Source organism: Dromaius novaehollandiae, chromosome W (genome assembly GCF_036370855.1).
Source record: "Dromaius novaehollandiae isolate bDroNov1 chromosome W, bDroNov1.hap1, whole genome shotgun sequence".
NCBI classification, from domain to species: Eukaryota; Metazoa; Chordata; class Aves; order Casuariiformes; family Dromaiidae; genus Dromaius; species Dromaius novaehollandiae.
Window position 1 is genome coordinate 49,026,832 of NC_088130.1, and position 23,211 is coordinate 49,050,042.

Genomic DNA, 23,211 nt, shown 5'->3' on the forward strand with positions numbered 1-23,211 from the left:
GACAGTACAATGTCATTAAGGTGCAAAATACAAAATTTGTGGGCTTTACATCCTTTTTCAGAAATTGTTTAGTCTGATGAGAAATATGGGAAAGAACATGGAGATTTCTTTTACAGGGTTTCAACATGAAATATGGTCACAAATACTCCCTGGTTCCATAGCTGTCAAGCAGCAGTTTACTGTATCAGCATTACTGTCAAAAAGGGAATATAATACAGAATATCAGCCAGTAGCTAAAACACAATCAGTACAATATATGGGGAACAAACAGTATTCTACCTGTACTTCACTAGTATAAATACATCTGTAAAAACAGAGTCTATTGTGGTACAAGGGTTTTAAACTGGAAGAAAAGGTAGATCATGCATATCACCCCACAGTAATACAGAATAAGATAACTGTAACTACACCATTACATATTTAAGATGTTTGTGTTATTGTCAAAATATTAGCAAAATTTTTACATACGTAGATTTTAACTAGTTTTTCTTATATGGGAAAAGGAACAACTTTAGTAATTACTTGAAAGAAAAGATAACTACTTTTTAGTAGTTATCACAGTTTAGTATATCACTTCTGCTCTGATAAGGTCAATGCACAGCCCTGCAGGTAAAGTATCTAGCTGCTAAATAATTTTTTTGGATCCATTACCTCAGGAAGCTGAAGGTATAAGCAGTCCTATAACTCTGAATGCACCACTACTCCCAATATTTTTTTATTCTCCATAAATCGCTTTTTCTGGAAGGTTAAATATTTAGAACACTATTGCTCTAGAATTTCCTCACCTGTGGAAACCCCTTGCTCCTCCTTTTGAAAGGCAACTGACACCTCCAGTGCTGGAAGAAGTCTAATTGCATCAATTCAAAAACCCTGGCTGCCCAAGTTCTCTGAGGCAGATTCTACTTAGCACAAAATTATCATGGCCGTCTGGCTCAGGGAAATAATATGGCAAAAGAGAGGCAACATCCCTTACCTCCAAGTATCGCAAGTAGTACGGTACAACAATAAAAGTTATATACATACAATTAGGATGGGCCAGAGATACTTAAAATGAGATCAGTCCAAGCTGAGATAAAACACCAGAAGAATCAGTTCTGCCCAAATAACTAGGATGAGGAAAACAAACATGCTTAATACTTCTTTGAAGGTTAATATAAAGAAAAATATGTTAATTTTTAGGTACTGAAAACCTTGTAGAATAAATTTAACTTGATTTTCTTGCATTCTAAGGTATATTATAGCCCTTATAATCTCTATAACCTCAGTGGGAAAGAGGGGCAGACAGAAACAGATGAAAAGCTGTAAGTTGTATGGGAGTCCATTTCTATGAGTTATGGCTTGTGAACATAAGCTGACAGGTTTCCTGAATGGGTCATCTTAACACACAGGCAGGCCGGACAACTTTTCACAACCAGTATATTTCAGAAGATTTAAGTGACCAAATCCTTGGCTAGAGCTTGCCAACATAGCTTCACTGAATTCGATGCAGTTATTCCTACCGATGCAAGTCAAATATCTGCCCTTGTGGGTGTCAGATTGAATCTTCTGTACTTTATCTACTCAATCATTCTTAGCTGGCTTTCAGTGACTTGTAATACAAATCCAGGGTAAGGTAGGAGTGTGTACATACGTGTGAGTGTGTACGTACGCACATACGCAGACCAACAGTCAAACTCATTCCAGGCTTTACAATGTCATCAGCATGAAAGACTTCCACTGCTTTATTCCATTAGAAACCACGTATGGAAAAAGTCATGGCTACAACTCCCCCATCTCATTAGCATTGTAAAATGTTAATGCAATTTGTTTTGCTGTACTGATGAATATGCTGGCAACTGGATTTGAAAAATTGCATTTTAATGTCAACCACCATGAACAAAATGTATCAATGTAAAGAGGACCTGCTTTAAAAATTCACAGCAGTAATTTCAGGATTGACTTAATTAAAGAAACCCTTGAATGACCATGGTCATCTTCCAGAATCTAACTTCATATAGATTTCCATAAAAGAAACAATTAAGCAACACTGGAGTTTAGATTTCCATCTTTTCTGTTTTTCTAAGACTAGATATCTAGTCTGTATATAATTTCACAAATTAGGCAAACAAAATACTGCATTTTCCTCCCAAAAGTGAAAAATTATTGAACAAGAAAGTCCATTATAAATGAATTACTGTAGTTTAACTACAATAATTGAAAATGTAAAGGCATTTCATCTCTCACCTCAATAGTGGGTGGATCATTTCTTTTTTTTCTTATCCAAGCTGCAAAAGAAATAAAAATCAGATGGATTATTTCAAAGATGACAAACAGTATTATAACTCAAAATTATAAGTAAATTGTAATGGAAAGCAAATGTTTATATAAAATTTGCTACAGCCTGGCAAGTCACAGTAACAACTCTCGAATATAAAGCTCCAAGATACTATTTCCCTTGTTAATACTCTCAGTCTTCACAGAAGGAAGAATTCACCTCTGTGATGAGAGCTTGAACACAGCCTGCATACCACCCAGGCTCAAAATAAGGCTTAAGCAGGGCTCAAGTGATGCCAAGGCCTTCTGTTGAGCTTGCTGCACAAGGCTGAGTTTCACCCCGAGAACAGGACAGGACAAGTAGTGAAAGACACGAAAAGCTTGAGACCTCTCTGGAGAGAAGGGACTCCTGCCTATGCTTTTAGGCTGTTAAAGCCTAAGAACTTAGTCTTATTTATGTCAGCGCTGAATAGATTTCCTCTCCAGAGGTGCAAGATGCAGGCCAAAACCTGAACGAGGTGACTCACTGTATTAAGGGGGAGGTGCCCTAATTGAGAGAATAAGGGAAGGCTCCTCCATCGCAGTAAATTCACGTTGGAAGGGACAGCCGAGGAATTACTCTGCCTGAAGCAGTGGCAACCCTGATTGTCCTCTAATGCAGGACTTCCATTACGAACCAAAAACCAATACACTTATGCCCACGCCATCCTCAAACACTGCCTGCTCTTTTGGAAATGACTGGTTGCAGCAATCCAAAGGGATCCCATCACAGACAGAGAAATGCCACTGTGTCAAATCTTGCCTCATTCAGTCAAGGAGTTATTACAGATAGCTCGAACTCTATTGTAGATGTTATTAGACAAACAAATTCCTGACTGTGAACAGGTCAATACTAATCATTCTTTAAAAGTACCACCACTGTAACACTTTTTTGTGACTTTTCAATGCACAGAATTGGTAGGTGCCTGTTTGCATATTTTGTAGACGTTTGTCTCTTCTGCTCATATTTTTCAAATGAATGAGTAGCAGAATGCAAGTGGCCAGTAATGAACAGAAGGAAAAACATAAGGAAAGCCAGCTCCAAGCACAGAGATACGGCAAAATGTTCTTTTGTATGTTTGGATAATTAAGACATTTGTTACTGTGCAGGAAGATTAGAGCAAAATGACATTTTCATTATCACTCAGTCAAATTCCTGGTCTGGTCTGTAGTTGTCTGTAAAATTTCAAAAATGCTTTAAGAAGGAACTATTCCAGATTTTAATTTTCTAGTACCATTTATGCTGTGTTTTGAGGGGAATTGGAGAAGGAGGAGAGAGAACATACACAGAGTTGCACAGAGTCATAATTTCACCTCACTACTGAAAATGTGATTACACAGAAGCCGAAACACTAGCATCGTTCTGCTTCAGCAATGTTATGAAACACGTTTTAGGAGGAATAGCTTCCAATTAACAGGAGAAGGGGATTAAGGCAGGCAAAATGGCATCCCATAGCTTGGATGCTATGACTGCAAGGTTAATTAACTTGAGGTTAATGGCGAAATGTCTGCAACAATATGAAACAAGGCCTTGACTTTGTTTCTTGTCCATCAGATGATACTTTTTCAAGATGTTTTCTTTTAAATAAAATCCTAAAAATCTTTTCTTAAAATTGACATGTGTATGCTTACAAACACCACTCCCTACCAGCTCTTCTCAGAGGTCTTTTGAGTCTAACAAAAATTAGACACAAATTTGCCACTGTAAAGAAATGACCGAGTAGTCAACATCAAATTTTGGCAGAAAGTTTGATATTACTGAAAAGCAAAACAGCCCATAAAGATAATTACAGAATTTAACAGAAAGTCATATTTATTTTTAGATTTGCAAAACATTTTCAATGCACCTCTATTCCTTTCACATATTTTAATTTTATAGCACTTTCCAAATGCAGAATGTGGCAAGACTAGGAACTGAACTGCCATGACTGAGACCTGCACTTCTCCGCTGATAGCCTTGCAAACACTCACTGTACAGGGACCAGCAAAGAGATTAAAGAAGGAATTCTCATGATTGTTATTAGAGAATATCATAGCCCACAAGCTTTTCCTCCTTTCAGAAATTATCTTTCTCCATATTTAGCAACAGTTCTAATAGCATATGGAAAAGCAGGAAAGAGGTAGAAATATCTTACGTACAAATAAATATGTATACTGGACACTAACCAATAAAAGATGCATCTAGAGAAAGATGGAAGAAGAAAGATTAATGTGTCTTGTGAAAAATGAAAGTTTTAACTCCTCAAAATCTAACGCATTATTTTCAAAGAATCGTCTTCTCCCTCCTTCCCAGTCCTCATTTCTCTATCACATGAAGACCTTTGTTACAACACCCGTGTTTCAATTCCATGACTCTCAGCACCTAAGGACTTCTAGCATTTTCTTAAAATGACAGTATTTTCATAGCTGCATTTTAACTTCATCTTATCACAATTAATCATTCTTAAAAGAATTAAAAATTAAAATCCTACAAATTAAGTTGCAGTTAGAAACTACTGGAAATACAAACATTACAGTAGATTCTTTTTCATTGACAGATAGGACTTACAGTTATTTGAGTAATGATTTTCTGATGAACAGAATACTCAAATAATCAAAGATTTTATCATTTAATTATGTGCCTCAGCTCAACAAGCCACAAATAGAACAGTGAAGGGTATTACAGGGAAACAAGTTTTGAGAACAGAACACATGAAGTGAGGAGTATTATCCAACATATTTTCATTCATTAATAGACCTCAATTAGTACCAACATTCACAAGCGACAAAATGATCCTCAATTTAAGAAGATTTCTCACATCGATCATTCCATTATCACACTGTACCTATTTAAATACATAGGTAGTAAATCATGCTGTTTTTCCTTCCAGCTATAACAAACATTTGAATGTATGGTTTTACATGTGTTGCCTGCCTTCCCTTTTAATAAATGTCAGGACTACAAATCTTTTCAGTTCATTCTCTTTTAAAATATATAGTAACGTATACAATTTTGCATTGGAAAAGTCTTATCCCTCCCCCCTTTCTTTGCACTCTCCTTTACACCTTTAGTCAACACAGTTTTAAATTACTAAAAAGATTTATATCAATTAAACATTTACTGATGGAAACAAGGTAATTAGGTGCTTCATTACATGTTGTTTGAACACCAGATACACACACACACACTCAATTAAAAAGTGTCCAGTGACAGTTACAACTAGAAAAGATTTCCACACAACTACTCCCTTCCACTACACTAACAAAGTGAAATGCTCTCACGCATTGTCAGCCAAGATGCTTCGAACCTGGTGAAGTAGAGGAGGTAACATGTATGGACTGACTGCAACCGAAACATGCTTCCCTGGCTCTCCCCAAAAACCCTCAGAAAAATGAATAGATTGCCTCCATTTCAGGCTGTCTAATTATGCTGCTGCTTCCAATTTTACTGGATGGTACTTCCTGCACTCTGTGCTCATTATAATGCTACTTTTGTCTAAGAGGAATTTTGCTCGCTAACTGGACATTTCATACCCTGAGACCCCAGCATTCTTTCATCAGCACTCATTTGCATTTGCATTAGTATGCATGAGATTTTCATTGAACTTTAAGACTCCTACTGGCACATAACACACTGTAATGAGCGTAAAAGTGAGCATGCAAATTAAGGCTCCCATTAATCACTAAATGCTACCAGAAAAAAAAAAAAAAAAGAAAAAAAGAAAAAAAAAGGACTAGGAGCAGACAGGCAATAAAATGCTGCATGAAGCACACAGTCTCATGAATCTCTCCAGGTATGTATGTAAAATTACTGATCTTCTTTCAGGAGCACTACTGCCATGTGCTGAGGAGGTAAAGTGCACATTCTGCCAGGCAATACAGTAAGCAAACTCAGAACTACCCTTACAGAAAGGTTATCTGTTATTTGCATCCATATTGCGGGGGCGGGGGCAGTATCCAATCCCACCATGTAGTAGAATATGAGAGGCTTTAGATAAACAAAAATATCTAATATTTGTATTGTGAACATAGATTACTTTCTAAATTTGAAACTACAGTATAAAAGGAAACATACTTTTTATCTTTTTTTAAGAAAGAAAATAGACTTTATGTACAAATAACTAATGCTGGACTAAGGAGAACACAAGGGATTATGAGTCTATTTTTATAATATTGAGCACATTTCAGTTTTACAAAAGCCCTGATTGACATTCAGAACTGTTGTAAAAATTCACTGGTCTGATTACCTAGGAGATTTAATCCTGTGAAGCATTTCAGCTAAAATCTTCAGGAGAAAAGAAAAAGCAGTAAAACTCTGCAGGGCTGAGCCCTCAGCCCTATATTCAGTAGACTCTCAGGACTAATACATGAACGTCCTCTCCAGAGCCTGGGAAAGCAGTTTGCACACACCAGGTCTCTAATCTGGAGGATTGGTTTATCTATCCGTTTTACAGTTTCCTACTTACTCTCAGTTAGCCTATTTCATGTTTGTAACTAGACAAACCCTGGCCAAAACTCAGCCCTTCGGTTAACCAGCTGTTCAGGCTGCATCTGTTAGGTATGCAATGGCAGGTCTATCTCAGACCCATTTCAAATCTCTCTACCACCTGCTCCCACTTCCCAAATGATCCTTTCCCCTGACTTTGAGCAAGCTCTCCTCAGACAACTCATGCCCTTAAATATTTCCAGAGGAAGTTCATTTAGGTAACAAGAGGCTTTTCTCTAGCCTGCCCCTCTTCCCCCCCAGGGGGAGGCAGGGAAATGAAAGGGAAAGTGTGCCTGGATGAGTGGTTTTAAATCAGGCAGTCATTAAGGAAGATCCACAAGCGGAGCACTGGCACAACAAAGACAACACAGGCGAAAGCAACTCTCTGCACATCTCTAGAAAAAGAAGAGAGGAAATAAGGCAGCAGAGACTTCAGCCCAGTTCTTAAAGTGAAAATGTTGAGAAGGCTAAAAAAGTAGAATGCTACATGCAGTATTTGCTGAGAAGGCACGTGTAAGGCACGGATCCAGCAGCCGGGATTTAGAACACTAAGAATGAGGATCCAAAAAATTTCCAAGAGTAAAGGGAAAACTGAAGTAAGAAATTTATGGAGCCTTCTAACCTTATATTCATCTTCTACCATTCACGGAAAACAGCAAGGGTTTTAGAAATCTTTCTGCAAAGTCTCAGTCTATTTGCTAGTATAATCAGTGTCCACAACAGCATGAACTACATACATGTACATACTATACATCCACAAGGAGACTGTATTGGGAATTTTTCAGGAGAGACTGGAAGGAAGATAATGGAGTGAAAGTTCAGCACAGGTCTTGTGGTAACATCAGATTTCCTCTTCTACACCAATCTTAAAGAGAAAAATTCAGGGACATAATTGCAGTGAGCCTCTAACCAAAGAATGCCTAAAAACATTTTTTAAACTGTGTCTCCTGACTCAGCTAACTGGCTTCTACAGTACTATTTGAACTCTACTGTTTCTATTCTTTCTCATTTCTTGTTAACAGACAAACCCTCATTCTACAGGAACCAGAAAAGAAATAGCAAAGAACTTCAGAACATTTCACGTCCCTAATTCACACCCCAATATGCAGCAAAGGCACAATAATTCTCCAAACAGCCTCTACACCCACAACAGAAGCACCAGTTTTGGTTTTTTTACAATGATTTTAAGCTTTTTTTATTTAAATTATCATTAAACAAAAAATACAGGTCAGGCTTTTTTTTTTTTTTTTTGGTAAAAATCCGTAATTTTATCAGAAATGTGCACTAAATACCAAATCTTTTTAAGTAGCGCACAGAAAAAGATGTATGCATTTTCTCTTCTTGTTCCTTGAGAAACTCTGTAGAACCAAAGATTGTTACCTATCTGTATTACTTAAGTTTTCCTTTCTTCCATGAATTCTTCCTTTTCAGTGCTGACAGAATCATAAAGAAAAAAATTACATTTATAAAGATGATCAAGTAAGTGTTAAAAATGTAAATGCAGCTAATAAAACTGTGAATGGCCAATCATGTTTTCTTCTTTAAATTAGAAAACTGAATACAATGCCTTGGCTTGTCAAAGGGCATCTCAGGTCTGGCAGTTGCATCTTCTTAGGCAAATCCATACGGAAGTGTACCTGGCCCTTGACTCCAGGGTCTCTGTACTAGCGCTTGCCAAAAGTATCCCTCCAAATGGCTGTACACTCTCCAAATTCTGCATATCACACTGTCACAACTGCAGCAATTTGCACTAACGCTTCTGGAAACATGGTGCAGGCTTATCAGTGCCTGCCACTAATTCAAGCAGTCCTAATAATAGGTCCGTATAGCATGCTGGGAGAAGCAGTCTAAAACAGTTTGTGAAAGTGCTTAGCCCACAGATGCATCAGAGACGCATTCTGGCTGTACATGTTGCTTATTTTCTGGTAGGGATTATTGGATTGCATTTTCTGACTCTTAAAAGGCAGCAGCAGGTCTCAGATGAGAACTCATTCACAGGCAGAGCAGAGTTACTTGAGGCTTTACATGTGCTTCTCAGTGCTTGTGGTGCAGAATGATTGCGTGCCTGTTGCACAGACCTAAGATGACTGGCAGCGGCTGGAGAACTTTTGGATGAGGAAGTAATGTTCAGAGAGCTGGATGAGGTAGCTGTCTCATTCAAGCACCAGACCATTCAGGAAGGCACAAGCCCTCCGAGCTAATGCTCTCTTTCAGAAGATGGCTATCTCGGACTGATACAGAACAAGGAGCAACTAGATTAAGACTTGCCAGCCAGCTGTGGGTGCTGTGACAGTAAAAGACTCAAGTTGTTGATACTGTATTTTCTCCACAGATGGCAAATGCTGCTAGTTGGGCTGAAACAGCTCTCAGAAGCTTTTAGCTGTTAATTCCAGCCTTGGCTGATCACAAAAAATTTGTGGGAATTGGTGGAGTGTACACTGACAAAATGCAAGATGGGAACATCTGACATTTCTCTCCTGGCTCCAGGAAGGGACACACTGGGACCAAAGTTCTATCTCAGCTCAGTATCCTCTCCTTCAGGGGCCAAGAGCAGGTGCCAAGGAAAGAGGAGGGAGATAAAGCAAGTATACTGTAATATTTTCTCAAAGTGCACAGCAGTCTCCATCAATTTGCATTTCATGGATAAATTAAATCAAAAGTGATGTCTGTATGGGAGATGGATTTTTCTTCCGCAAATTGGTTTAACCACTTGTTGAACTCATGCAAACTTTTAGAGCGCAGAACAGTCAATGCCAAGGAATTCTACAGTTTAACCACACACCATTTAAAAAAGATCTCCTTTTGTTTGTTTTAAACCTAGCACTTTCTGGAAGATGTCTGGATATTATTCTCCCCAAAACACACAATGAATGATGGGATAACTATGTCTACTATTTCAGGGCTTTCTTGCCTATCCTATAGAGCCCTAGATTTTAAACCATACCTAACCCCATGCTTGCTCAAGCTCCTACAGCCTCAGGACCAGCATACATTTCCTCTCTTTCTCTCTTTCTTCTAGGGCTGCTCAGTTACCACAGTCTGTCCTGTTCAGGAATTTCACTAGCTTCCCTGTATTTCTTACTATGCCCCAATTTTCCAGGCAAAGTTTTCAGCAAGAGTATCAGAAAAAATGGTTAATTATTAACAGGTTCTCCAGCTCCCTACACCCTGGTGCAGCGAAGAGCACAGGAAACTACCACCATCAAAAAACAAACAAAAAACAAACAAAAAAAACCCAGCCACCCCACAAACACAGTCACTGTGCCACCAGTAATTCAACTGGCCTACAAATTAACACCGCAGTGAAGGCATAATTAAGAAGTTTAACACATTTAATTTTGGTTATTCTATCAGATTCTCCTCAGGCACAAATATTTTCACATTTAATAGGAGAAAGTCATGGTGATGCAGGCTTCATTTACATTTTTATTAAGTACTGATTTCCTAAACATAACTTATCCTGTTTGTAAGAGGTTACTTTAAGAATTCGTAATAACGAGGCTGTTAAACAAAGTCTCCATTACTGAAAATGAAAGACAACAGACAACCTTTTCATATAGTCAGGCATTGCACTGAATTCAGATTCAATGTTTAACAGCAATGTTATCTTGAAATAAAAACAAAATCTCCAAGATTTACCTTCCCATTCTGTTGGAAAGTCACCTGTCTCATATTGATATGCTTGCTGATTTACTGCCTCTACAAATCTTCTCTCTGGAATAGTCTGCCCTATAACAAAAACAAACAAAAACAACAGATTATATATATATACACACACATTTTTGAGAAAATGATTATGATCCAGATACCACAATTAGAAATGCTATCTGTTTTAGTAGCTTTTCTTAAAGTTTGCGCGTTCTACAGTTGATTTCAATTATTAATGACAAATGCATTTCAGCCCTACTTATCCCTCCCTTTGAGAATGTTTCTCTGAAGAGGTGTCATTCAGTTTTCCATCAGCTGTTTTCTCCTTCATTCAGATATCCCCCATGCCCTTGTTGGCGAGGGATCAGAAACCCGAAACTGTTCTAGAGTCAGAAACCTGCCACCAAAATTTCACTGGTGAGCTTTGCCCAGGGGTCAGACCATATCACCTCAAATCAGTGGCGACTACTCTGTGCATGCCAGTCTTTTCTCACATCTATGCGAGTTAAATATTTTGTGTTTAAAAAGTGGGATGAACATGATTAGAGGTCTATCTGACAGGGAACACACAATATATGAAAAGTGGAGCCAGTGTTAAGAATCTGAATTTAGACCCCACCCACAGCAACACACAGCAGAGCAGATGTGCTGTCAGATATCATGCTATTGAGCAGAAGAGTAAATGGCATGTATTTCAGATTTTTAAAAAATATTTTAAATATTTACCCCTGCAGCCTTCACTTACAAAAGCTACTTTATTTCAAAACAGATAGCAGTCAGAAGCTACAACTCAAACTTCTCTGGTTAACAGATGAACTGACTGATAAGGTTCTTATTCTGCTTTGTTAAGTATTTAATAATGAACTTGCATAGAAATTGCTATTCATTTTCTAAGTACCTTCTTTAGAAATGACCTTTATATTTGTAATATTTCTTTTTAAGCAAAGCATCAATTTTGCTGATATTTTTTGCTGATTTTTCTAAATCTAACATTGTTACTGTCTGTTTCAGAGATAAGCCATTAGGCAAAGAAAATACTTTATAGTGTAGCATACTTCCATCTCTAAGAGCAGGTGTATTTGTCAGTATTGAAAGATAAATGATTTATATTTGTTTTATAGGTATACATGTATACAATTCCAATATACTGAATATATTATACTTAATACACTTGTTTTAAATAATTTATTTCAACAATACTGTGGATACGTCCATTTCTCAAAATTTTATTTTTCTGGAAAAAATAAAGACAAAAACCAAAAATACAGAATTACTTTTTTTCCATACGTAAGATTTCCAGAAAAGCTGAAAATCTAATTAGGCCTGAGCCCATATAATTCTGAGAATTAACACACTTCTTCATTCTTGGAAAGTCACTACATTTTACCGTTAGCTCAGCACATTTTTAAAACCTGTCCATAATTTTAGTCCTGAGCAGGTAGAAAAGCAGTTTGAGTAAACTGATGTAAGCAAATAAGGAATATATTTTTTTTACTTGTTATCACTCCGTGTGATTGATACTATAGTTTTATGCATTCCCCAGATAAAATATGTTCTTAACTAAGACATTTTTAACTAAATACACTGTTGTGCATTTTGCTACAAGCTTTTATAGAAAACACATACAAAGAAAATTATCCCTATATTCCATAGCCAAATGAGATTTTAGAGCCAAACTCAGAAAATTATTTCCCAGAGAAAAGAACTATCACATGGTAGTGCCGGTGGCTTTTAAGTCTCTCTGCATTTGTGATGTGGATATGACACTAACTTCAACCGCCGATTTGCCTCGCCCCCTAGGTTTCTTCTGGCACAACCCTGCTAACAAATAATTTACATAGATTTTTCTATTCAAGATCACACAGAGCCCTCTTTAGATTTAATCTGAAACTTTTACAGTTTACAGAGGTATTTTTTCATACTAGAGATAGTGTTTTGCTTTATATTGATTAATTTACTCCCATGTTTTCAAATAAACACCAGTGTCTTTGCTATTGCAGCTCAAGGACTTCACTTACAAGTGTATACATACAAAGCAATTACAAATAGCAATTTAAGAACCACAATTTACAGTTTGAACTTTAAAATTAACCTCATTTTCATTCACCAGATCTTAGGAGCATAAAAGAATCAAGTTGGGACATAACATATCCAAAGAATAACAGCCAATAACTCATAAAACAAAACACAGATTATTTCAGAAAGGATTTAACAGATGTATAGAATGCTCACATCCAACATAACTTACACAAAACACTGAAGTAGCCAAGATTTGCAACTTTGCAGGAGTTATAGCTAGGGAAAATAGCCAAGAAATTTAAGTACTGTATAGATCTTTCAGTCAGTGATACTGTATTTACACATTTTCATTTTTACATACTTTCCTACTGTACATATTTTCCCTAAGCCTTTCTGTCCCTGGCTGTCTATAAGTCAATGTGATGACTTGGGTGAAGCCTGAAAAAAGAAAAAGTGTTTAACAAAAATTAGGCAGTCTGCCAGCAAGAGAAAAGGGGTAGCTGAGGCCGGCAAGGGAAATGCTAAATGGAATGTGACGGGTAGCAAATGACTTAATGGATTATTTTCTAGATTTCTACAGGTTTGTGGATCAACTATGAAGCCTAAGACGACTCCTCTGGCAATCTCTAAACAGGTACTTTTAATGTGTGCAACTATGACAAACTACAATATGCACTATCAGCAAGAGGAGAAACTGGACCATCAACAGCAAACTGGAAGTTTTTGATACGTGAACTGAGCAAGAATCCCTTCTGGCTGTGAAATAGCAGCATGTTTTGCAGTCAGATGGAAACGGGATCACACACTCATACATGCACATGCATGAAGCTACCATATTATATCAAGAATTCACAACTCCCATTCAGATCAAATGGCTCTCAAACACTCACGAGGGCTCAAGACCGGAGCTCTCTTTTGGCTTGCCGATTTGCACTATCTGGATGATAAGCGGTCAGGGAAGACATACTTTATTGATTACTTATGGAAAACAAATCAAAACAACTCACAGACAGAATATGCAGTCATTATTAATTTAAGACAAACACTGATTTTCATAGTTACATAACATTGCTGTAAACTTTGCAATGAAACACAAGCAAATAATTTTAAAGCATACCTATTGACTGAGTGCTACGTACTTTGAAGGGATGGTACTGTACTTCATTCATTAACAGTACATTATTTTATCATCAATAATACAACATCAACTTTACATAGTAGAAAGAAAAAGGTTTCTAGAATTTTTTTCAGCAGGATCTTTAGTTCACAGAACTCATCTACCTTTCTTACGTATTGTCTAGTAACAGCTCAACCAACTTTGCAGTTTTTGCTCAATATGGAACAGTACTTAAGTTAGAAAAGCAACTGAACTATACGTAATTCTTCCCAGGAAACAAGATGAATTACTCCTCTGAAGGGAAAAAGAAACTAGATTACTCCTGTACAGGCCGCAGGAGTGACCCACCACCTTCAAAGCAAGACACACAGCTCTCTCCTTTTTGAAAAAAAGTTCTTTTGTGAAACAAGGGAAAAATAACCCATTTTTAAGTGAACTTTAATTTGTGCAAGCTTACATCCCTGTCTCCATGAGGTCCAAATTCCACTGTCTGATGATTACAGCTCTACACTTTCCACTGGTTATACAGACAGAAATGCAATGGAGTCTGATCTTTTAAAACACATATCACAGGATTTAAGTAAAATAATTCTGATGCATGAACCACAGCATCGCTTTCAGAAAAATGATTACCTTTACTGTTAGAAGTCTGCACTTTTTTCCAATTTGGATTTTATCTAAACTTAACTTTGAGCCATTGGACATGGTGTCTTTGGCTCCCAGAATGAAGAACCCTTTATTATCAAAGGTATGTTTCAGGTAGGTACTTGCAGGCTGTAATCAAGTCATTCATTGATCTTTTTGCTATAGAAACATCTTACTAAGTTCTCAGGATAGCATATGTTTTCAAATCTGATCCTGAAGTACATACTCTTAGCATTAAGAAAAGTGTGTGTAAGCATGTGTGTGTGTAATGTAAATGTAAATCATTGGGCCACTGCAGTTAAAAGATATGTAATTAAGGTTATAAGATATTGCCCACTTCTCCTTTCCATAAAGGAGAACATGTTAACTTCGTGGTACAACGGACATTAATAGTACACTCACTGCTAGAGGAAGAAGATGATGCACTCAACTACTAAGAGGTATATTCAATAAAGGGAACCAGCTGAACTTCCTTACCATGTTCTCTGTCCTACAAATAAAGAAAATAATCATAAAGGAATAATCATGAAACTAGTTTACTGTGTTTTCAAAACTGTTCTTGAAAGCTTTCTGCTGGTGGATTATGCACAGCTATGTATTAATTTTGCAGAACTGCAATGAATTAACAATTCCTCCTTACAAGTAGAACAGGAATCAGATCAATTTAAAACAAGAAGTAGTAAACTCATTGTTTACACTAACATAGCATATATCATAATGGAATCAGAGTTCAGTGTATTTTCAGTATTTCTACAATAATAATCTTCACCTTAGGAAATCAACCTTTTAAAATAAATAGTTCTCCTGAAGAATTCTAATTTTATTTTTAGAAAGCTCAGATTTCTATAAACTTAATTTTTGCCAAGAGTGACGAATTAAGTACTTTCAATAGTTCATGCCAGTAAAATAAATAAATAAATAAATAAATATTATGGTCTCAAATAAAATAGAAAAAGTTGAACATTTGCACCCAACATCTATCACTTACACAAGCAGTTATATTTTCTTCTAACAATTCATAGACTTGAAGTCAGGTAAAAGCCTTTATGCTTTATAAAATCATATTAGAAACTAATTTCAGCTTTTAAGAGTAGCAAGGAAGGCCACAGGCTACTTTGTTCTATGATTCTGGTTTCCATTAACCTCAAGAGAAGCAGGATCAATGATTTCCAGTTTTACACTGGTGCAGGATCAAGCAATATTAAACTTTGGCAAGTGCTGAATGAGCAAGTCAGAAGAAGCTGCAAGTATGTGACAGTCAGAGTCAAACCACAGATGCTCTGATTTTGCTTTTTATGTTTACATCTTAGCAACACTACATTTGGCTTTACAGAGTTGTTTGCAAGTACTAATTATTCTTTTTCTCCAAAGGAAGATGTGGTTTTTTTCAGATATCTTTTGAAAGTCCTATGCAGATGAATGTGAAGGTCCTATGGATGAGTGTTTCCATGTTTGGGAACATACACTGTCAAAGGGGGGGAAAAAAAAAACCCTCTCACATGCAGTACAAACCTCTTCTCCCTTCTCAAAAGGAATGCCAGCTGACAATGCTGTGGTCACAGCTGTGCCAACTTAGTATCTACTTTATATTAACTGCATTAACTTTCTGTAGTTCCAACTATCCCAGGGTCTCTGTAACAGAACCACCACTATTACCTAGCTATGAGTCTCTATAGCATTTACAACTAACGTCCAATAGAGTGGAAGCAGTTTGCCAACTTCAATTCACTTGGGTAACAATTTTTTCTAATATACTTCATTAAATATTATTTGTATACCGCTAACAATGCATTTTACATGGTACAAAAAGATTAAGATTAGGCTCATGTTCTAGTATATGCTAAAGGTAGCCAAGCTAGTTTTAAGCAAGTTCATCTACCTACTGGAAACAGTCTATTCGCAGCAAATCGAGCACTTTGCTAATTTCTCCAGCTGAGGAGCTTGTCAGACTTCCAGATACCTGATCAGGCAGGTGAAACTAGCACAAATATTCTACATTATACTGCAGCCTCTGGTCAACATACCTTAAAACGAACTATAGTCTAAATAGTTTAACACAGATAAGAGCAGACTTACGGGTCTGGGAAGTCCACAGGAGAGAGTAACCTTTCTGGTTTTAACTGTGTTGAGGCACTTACATCAAAAGTCTAGAGCATAATCTATTTGAGCAAATCATTAACTGAAAACACCACTTTTTAGTTTGGTCTATGGCGGGGGGGGGGGGGAAATGCTCAGCCAATCAATCAGTGATAGACTAGGTCCCAAGGGTTTTGGGGGGTGGTGGGGTGTAATTTAAAAAGAACCAAGTAGTTCATTTGACCTTTTAAGAAGCACAAAAACACATAATTTCCTCTTTTCAGGTTACTAGATGATATAATGCATTATGCGTTTCTTCAGAAAAATTACTAAGTATGCTGAACAGAGCCTATCAAATCTAGATAGTCTGTTCTGTTGATATGGATGACCATAAGCCTGGCCAGGCTCTGAACCTGGCTCAGGTCTGTTGCAGAAAGATTGCTTCAAAATTCCCTGCCTGATAAACCAATGTGCAGGCAGAGCAAGATAAATAGCTTCAATGGTTTCAAGTGTAAATCCTCAGTTTAGGTAATTTTAAGGCAAAACTACACTTTCAAAAATTTTTATTCCAGATACTCCGCTAATAGTTACCCCCACATACACATTATGTTTTTAGCGGCATTATTTACAGTAAAAGCAATGGGAAGTAATATATAACATACTGAAAGTACTCTTGGGATTTCAACCCAAAAGCTTTCTAGGGAATAAATCTACTTTGCAGTTCTTTTCAAGATCTTATCCATTATATGGTAAGTATTTGAAAACTGTCCTCTGCTTGAACTGCGCTGATTCATGTTTTCTATATGTAAAAACCAAATGAATTTAAACATACTCATTTCAGAAGTAAGGTTGATTTCTCACTTTTCTCTGCACACAATTTCCTATTTTAGTTTAAGCTTTTGGGGTTTTTGTTTTTTTGTTTTTTTTCATTGTAGCACATGCAGACTAGTCAGAAGGGATACCAAAATTGCGTTTTTCTCTCCAGTGCTAAATGGTTTATTATAATAAAATCAGAAAGCTACAGTTACAAGCTGGCTAGTGGTCAATTTGTATTTACCTATGTCACAAACATATGGATAAGGCCATTCTTTGTTAGATCTGGCTTTTTAGGAAAGAAATTTAATAAAAAAAATGAACCTGTAACTGCACTAGGGACCAGAGCCCATGGCTTTTATATAGGTTCACACAAACTTTAGTTTTTTTGAAAGCCTGCTTTACCTCAGATGGAAGGGGTTAACTAAAGTAAAAATATCTTTTATTGTAGTTTGTCTAAGGAGCAAGTTCCTTCAGTGAACAATGAGATCTAAAAACTATCTACTAAATTTCTGCTTGTCATTCTAGTCCCCTAACTCGCTTAGGACTGCAGTAAGATTTACTGAAATCTAGCCTGTTTCTCGCTCTTTGAAAACCCTTGTGCATTCTACCTCATCGAAACAGCACTAAGCCCAACAGATACTACACCTTTACACAGGAACCACTTTGTGTAAATGAATCTATAAGCAGCTTACTAGAAATACAAAACATTACATTCTTTTTGCAACAAAAGCGTAAATAGAACTAGTACAAATGCCACTTCCTTGAATAGCTGATGGATCCTCAGTGCTTTGGCATGTGGAAGCTTTCTCCCAACTGTTTTTCTGGTTTGTTTTGGTCTGTCGGATTCAAGAAACAGTTTTCTACCAATTACTGTCAAAATGTGAATAAATCTGGGACTGAAGTACTGAATATTTTCTGTAAATGTATGAAAAATGGCTTAAAATGGGGATTTAGCATGTATAAAGGGAATTTAGCAAGTAGATAGAAAGTGTACAATAACTTGTACTCTATAAATAAAAACATAATGCAGGAAGATAAACAAAAAGGCAGTCATGCAAGGAAGAGAAATGGGCAAATGACAGCAAGAGTGTGAATTGTAAATGAAATGAAAAGAAAGTTACAGCTGTGGAGAACATCAATTAAGCAATATGACCCAACACAGCAGTGTTACAGTCTGGTTTGGATGATTAATTATATTTCAATTATAAATCATTTACAAACTCCCATTTAGTATTTCCATTTTTCAGAACAAAGTCAATTATTATAGCTAGCAGCACACATACACTCTGAAGAAGCTAATGCTATTTCTGGTTTTTTGGAGGTTTTAATAAATTTTACAAAAGGATTACAGCTTTGAGATTTGCAAAGAAGATTCAGTCATATACAAGGTCTGAATACAATTATAGCTAATACTGTGTATAGTATTTGATGGATGAAAAATATTAATATTGCTGTTTTATTGCATTTGCTTTTAATTGCAGTGCATAGGTGGAAAAGGTTAACGTATTTCAGCCACAGTCACCACAAGAGCACAACTTCTGAAGAACAGGAAGATCAGCTAACCTAAAGTAACATGATGTGGTCCCTACAGAACGCTACCTGTGGGACCCTGACAGTTTATCTTGCATTTCACTGACTGCTCTAGCTGGGGCAATGGCCACCAAAATACCATTTTCAAAGGAAGGATGATAAAGTGAACAGTTTAATATGCATTCAGAAGGACAGCCCCCTAGACAAGACAAAGCCGGAGAGCAATCTTAGGAAGGAGAAAGAGCTCTTTCTTGGAAGATGTGGAAGTAATTTTAGTAGTACAGGAGATGTGAGTGTAGCATGACCCTGGAACAAGCAAACTGTTTGCAGAGACGCTAAGCATGATTGACTGCAGTTAGGAGACACACTGTACATCTTAAAGGGAATAAAATACCTAACAAAGACTGAATAAAAGTAGGTAACAGTAGAGTCTGATGGGGTTGACCAGACAGAGAATATTTTCCATTTCATCATGCACGTGAGTCTAACAGGAAGTTTTGTACTTTTATAAAATAAATTGTATGACAAAGTGGTGGGTTTTTTTTTTTTTTTTGGCAAGATGAGACAATCTCTCAGGATCAAGGCAAGCAGGTAAGACAGCAATAGTCCCTGCCTTTCACCTTAAACTCTCAGATAAAGCAGCCTGAAGGGTTACAAAGGCATAGACACTGACAGGACAGATGATGTTATTCTACAGAAGACACGTGTGCATGCAGGGGCTTTGCAGCCTGAGAGTGTGACCACTGGATTGACAATTGGGTCTTACAACATTCTCACTGAATTTTGAATCTAGATGTTTTGTTCATATTGTATACAAAATAACATTTTTTTTTTTAATTCAAAAGATAGACCTTCTGCTTGGACTAAGCTTTCACAGAATCACAGAATGGTTAAAATTGGAATGGACCTTTAAAGATCATCTAGCGCGAACCCCCCTGCTCAAGCAGCATCACCTAGGACATGTAGCCCAGGACCCTGTCCAGGCTCTCTCAGCCTTTCCTCATATGAGAGATGCTCCAGTCCCTTAATCATCCTAGCAGCCCTTCGCTGGACTTGCTTCAGTAGCTCCATGTCTCTCCTGTACTGGGGAGCCCAGAACTGGGCACAGTCCTCCATATGCGGCCTCACCAGGGCTGAGTAGAGGGGGACGATCACTAACCTCGACCTGCTGGCAACACTCTTCTTAATGCAACCCAGGATACCATTGGCTTTATTGGCTACAAGGGCACCTTGCTGGCTCATGGTCAACTTGTTGTCCACCAGGACTCCCAGGTCCTTCTCCACAGAGCTGCTTGTCAGCTCCCAACCTGTCCTGGTGCATGAGGCTGTTCCTCCCTAGGTGCAGGACCCTGCACTTGCCTTTGTTGACCTTCATGAGGTTCCTCTCTGCCCACCTCTCCAGCCTGTCGAGGTCCCTCTGAGTGGCAGCACAGCCCTCTGGGGTATCAGCCACCTCTCTCAGTTTTGTATCTTCTGCAAACTTGCTGCGGGTGCACTGATGAATAAGCTGAACAATACTGGACTCAGTATTCACCACGGGTTACATCACTCTCTACAGGCCTCCTCCAACTAGACTTTGCGCCACTGAGCACACCCCTCTGAGCTCTGCCTTTCTGCCAGTTCTCAATCCACTTCACTGTCTGCTCATCTATCCTGCACTTTCTGAGCTTGCCTATGAGCATGTTATGGGAGACAAACCAGTTCTAAAGAATCACATTCGAGACAAAACAATAAACAGTATTGTAAGAAACAGAGAAGAGCATAAAACAAACATTGCCAGAACTAAGAAAGTACATTGAACTGACAGCTCAAAACACCATCACAAAAACTTACAAGTTAAAAATTCTCCTTCAAAATACTGTTATACAGCAAATACATATTGCAGCAGTGAGTTCAAAAAAAAGTATTATCACCAGCTATTTCCATCTTATAAGCATAAATATTTACTCAGATAAACTAACTCAGAACTTGACTACCTCATCCCATACATAAATAATGCCTTACTTTGACTACAAGAAAAAAATATTGCTGAAAAGAGCTTAAAGACAATTCCATATCTGTAATACTATGATACAGGTATTCATCTCAAATTCAAAATCGGTATCTCGGCTCTAATAAATGGAGGATATGTCCCATCCTTTCTAATTTATACTAATTATTCTATAGCATTTGACCCTCAGGATTCCCTAGAAGAAGCTGGGTGGACCATTAACAAGCCAAAAAAAAAAATCCACCTTATTCTTGTATCCTAATTTAAGCTTAAGACATATGAGGACTGAAAAAGAGATGCTTAAAATGAGATATCTAAACAAGGGTGCACGCTAGTTTAGAAACAACTTTCTAAAGGCATTTTCAACTCATTAGTTTAACAGTTTACATATGAGTTCAGTAAGTTTTCCTGAGTTTTTGTTCTTGGGGGGGAGGTTGTTCAGACATTGTATTTTGCTTTGATTTCAAGTTTGTTTATACTTACAGTAGACTTCTGGTCTGCTTTTTCACATATCTTTGAAGTCTCAAAAATAGATTGAAAGTATAATTAGTAACATAAAGTGATTAAAAGAATGCTTATATTAATGTTTATAGGAGCATAATTGCTGTTGTTCAGTTTAGCACACTACCTTATAGCTCTTAACATTTAAAGCCAGCAGTTTGCAAAATATCATCTTTTATATACAGAAATCAAATCTTTACTTCATCAGCACTCTAAAAATAAAATAGTAATAATTAAAAAAAAAGGTATTTCCAAAGTAACTGCTACTTGCTTACTGAAATTAAATAATACTTACCAAAAAGTACAATAAGTTAGTAGATTGTGATTAATAAAGCAAAATCATTTCTCTTTCAAGAGCTGACAGTTTTTGTCTGATTTAATTCATACTTTACATTGTTAGGTTACTTTTAAACCCGTACCTGAAAAGTTTGTTTCTTTAAGCTAGACAGTTATTTAAAACTGTTTTCCAACAATGCTGATTCTGCAAGAATCACATCTTAGCTGCTTTTGGTTTGCTCAGAATAGTGTAGGTGGGGGAGAGGGAGGGAGAGGGAGGGAGAGGGAGGGAGAGGGAGGGAGAGGGAGGGAGAGGGAGGGAGAGGGAGGGAGAGGGAGGGAGAGGGAGGGAGAGGGAGGGAGAGGGAGGGAGAGGGAGGGAGAGGGAGGGAGAGGGAGGGAGAGGGAGGGAGAGGGAGGGAGAGGGAGGGAGAGGGAGGGAGAGGGAGGGAGAGGGAGGGAGAGGGAACACAAAACCTTTACATAGCCAGGGTACAGCAGCTGCTTTCCAAGCTCCTAAGAACAGGAAAAAGACAGAGTGGAAGCAGGACTAAGCACTATCTGCGAGTCAAAGCTTTTTTGTACCGAGTCATTCCTGCAAATAGATTCTTCTCCTCAAATCTGAGTTTCTGTTGTCACTTTGGAAGTTAGAAAAACAAAAACACACACAAAAAGCAATATGCGCACTCCACTTAGCAATTTATCCTGCTTTCTACTTCCACAGTTCTGGCTTAACTGAACAGTTAGAAAGCTCTAACCAGCAAATATTGAGGTCTATGCGTTTTCACAGTATGTAAATAACAATCAAGTGTTTAAACACTCAGTTGTAGGCCTGTTGATTTTAGAGTATTGTGCTGCTATTAGAAGTTGAAGCACTAATTGCAGCTCTTGTGGCCAATAACTACATATAAAAGTTTCTACGTGAAAGCCTTTATGTCGATGACTGAATAGAAAAGATGAAAGATTGCCTTGGGACAGCTAAGTTTTTTGGACTTGCATAGCGTCTGATAGCCAGAAGCTAAGTGTTTGATATACAGAGTTTATGATCACTATAAGAACAAGTTGTGATTTTTATAAACTCTAGAGTCAAATAATTTCACCAGGTACTTCAAAGACTTGTAGACACCTCAACTCTATTTTAATTTTTAGAAGACAAAAGTACAGTTACTTTACTATGCTTAACCAATTTAATCTCTGAAACGAACTCTCAGAAATGAGGTTTTTCATAGAGATTCCCATTACTTCAAAGTTATTGGATTAACTTCATCAGAATTCTAACATTTATTCAAATTCCAGCTAAGATGCATAATCTTCATGTTTTTATATTAAGATGTCACACAAGCTCTTTCATTCTTAAGCATCTCCCTTGTTCTAAAAACCTGCATTGATATCAAGATACACGATTTGTCTCCTCATACTGAAGCACAACTCTGCAATGAAACAAGTGAAAACACACAACCATTTAGGACAGCAAGTAAAAAGTACTGTTTTCAGTATGTTTTAGGGAGATTTGGCATGCAAGATGTAAAGACTAAATACAGTTTGGAGATACCTTAAAATAGCTAATATAATAAAAGGTACTAAAAGAAATTATGCCAGCCACAGAAAACCCCCTTATTTTCTGGAACATTTAGGTGCCTACTCACCTCAACAATATTTTTGCTGGCCTTGCTTAACTTGCAAGACATGACAGAACTACAACATAGGACGGCACAGATGCAGACCATTAGCGATAAGGAAAAGGCATCTGAATACAACTTCATGGGTGTAGCTGCCTTGCAATGTAGGTGGAGTTCTGTGCATAAACTCCCATGCACTGAGAGGAAGGAAAATGCC

The 23,211-nt window shown here is 37.3% G+C and overlaps 1 protein-coding gene across 2 annotated transcripts in view; it reads right to left on the reverse strand.

The window, feature by feature from the left end:
* Positions 1-23,211, reverse strand: part of LOC112995746 (NADH dehydrogenase [ubiquinone] 1 alpha subcomplex assembly factor 2) — a 59,551-nt gene that overhangs the window by 11,428 nt on the left and 24,912 nt on the right. The window contains exons 2-3 of one of the 2 annotated variants that reach the window (XM_026120919.2): positions 10,397-10,486; positions 2,224-2,264 (exon numbers count right to left, since the gene is read on the reverse strand). In XM_026120919.2, the coding sequence (XP_025976704.2) occupies positions 2,224-2,264; positions 10,397-10,486 (131 nt within the window). The remainder of the gene's footprint in view (positions 1-2,223; positions 2,265-10,396; positions 10,487-23,211) is intronic. The other variant, XM_064500023.1, reaches the window with a different exon arrangement.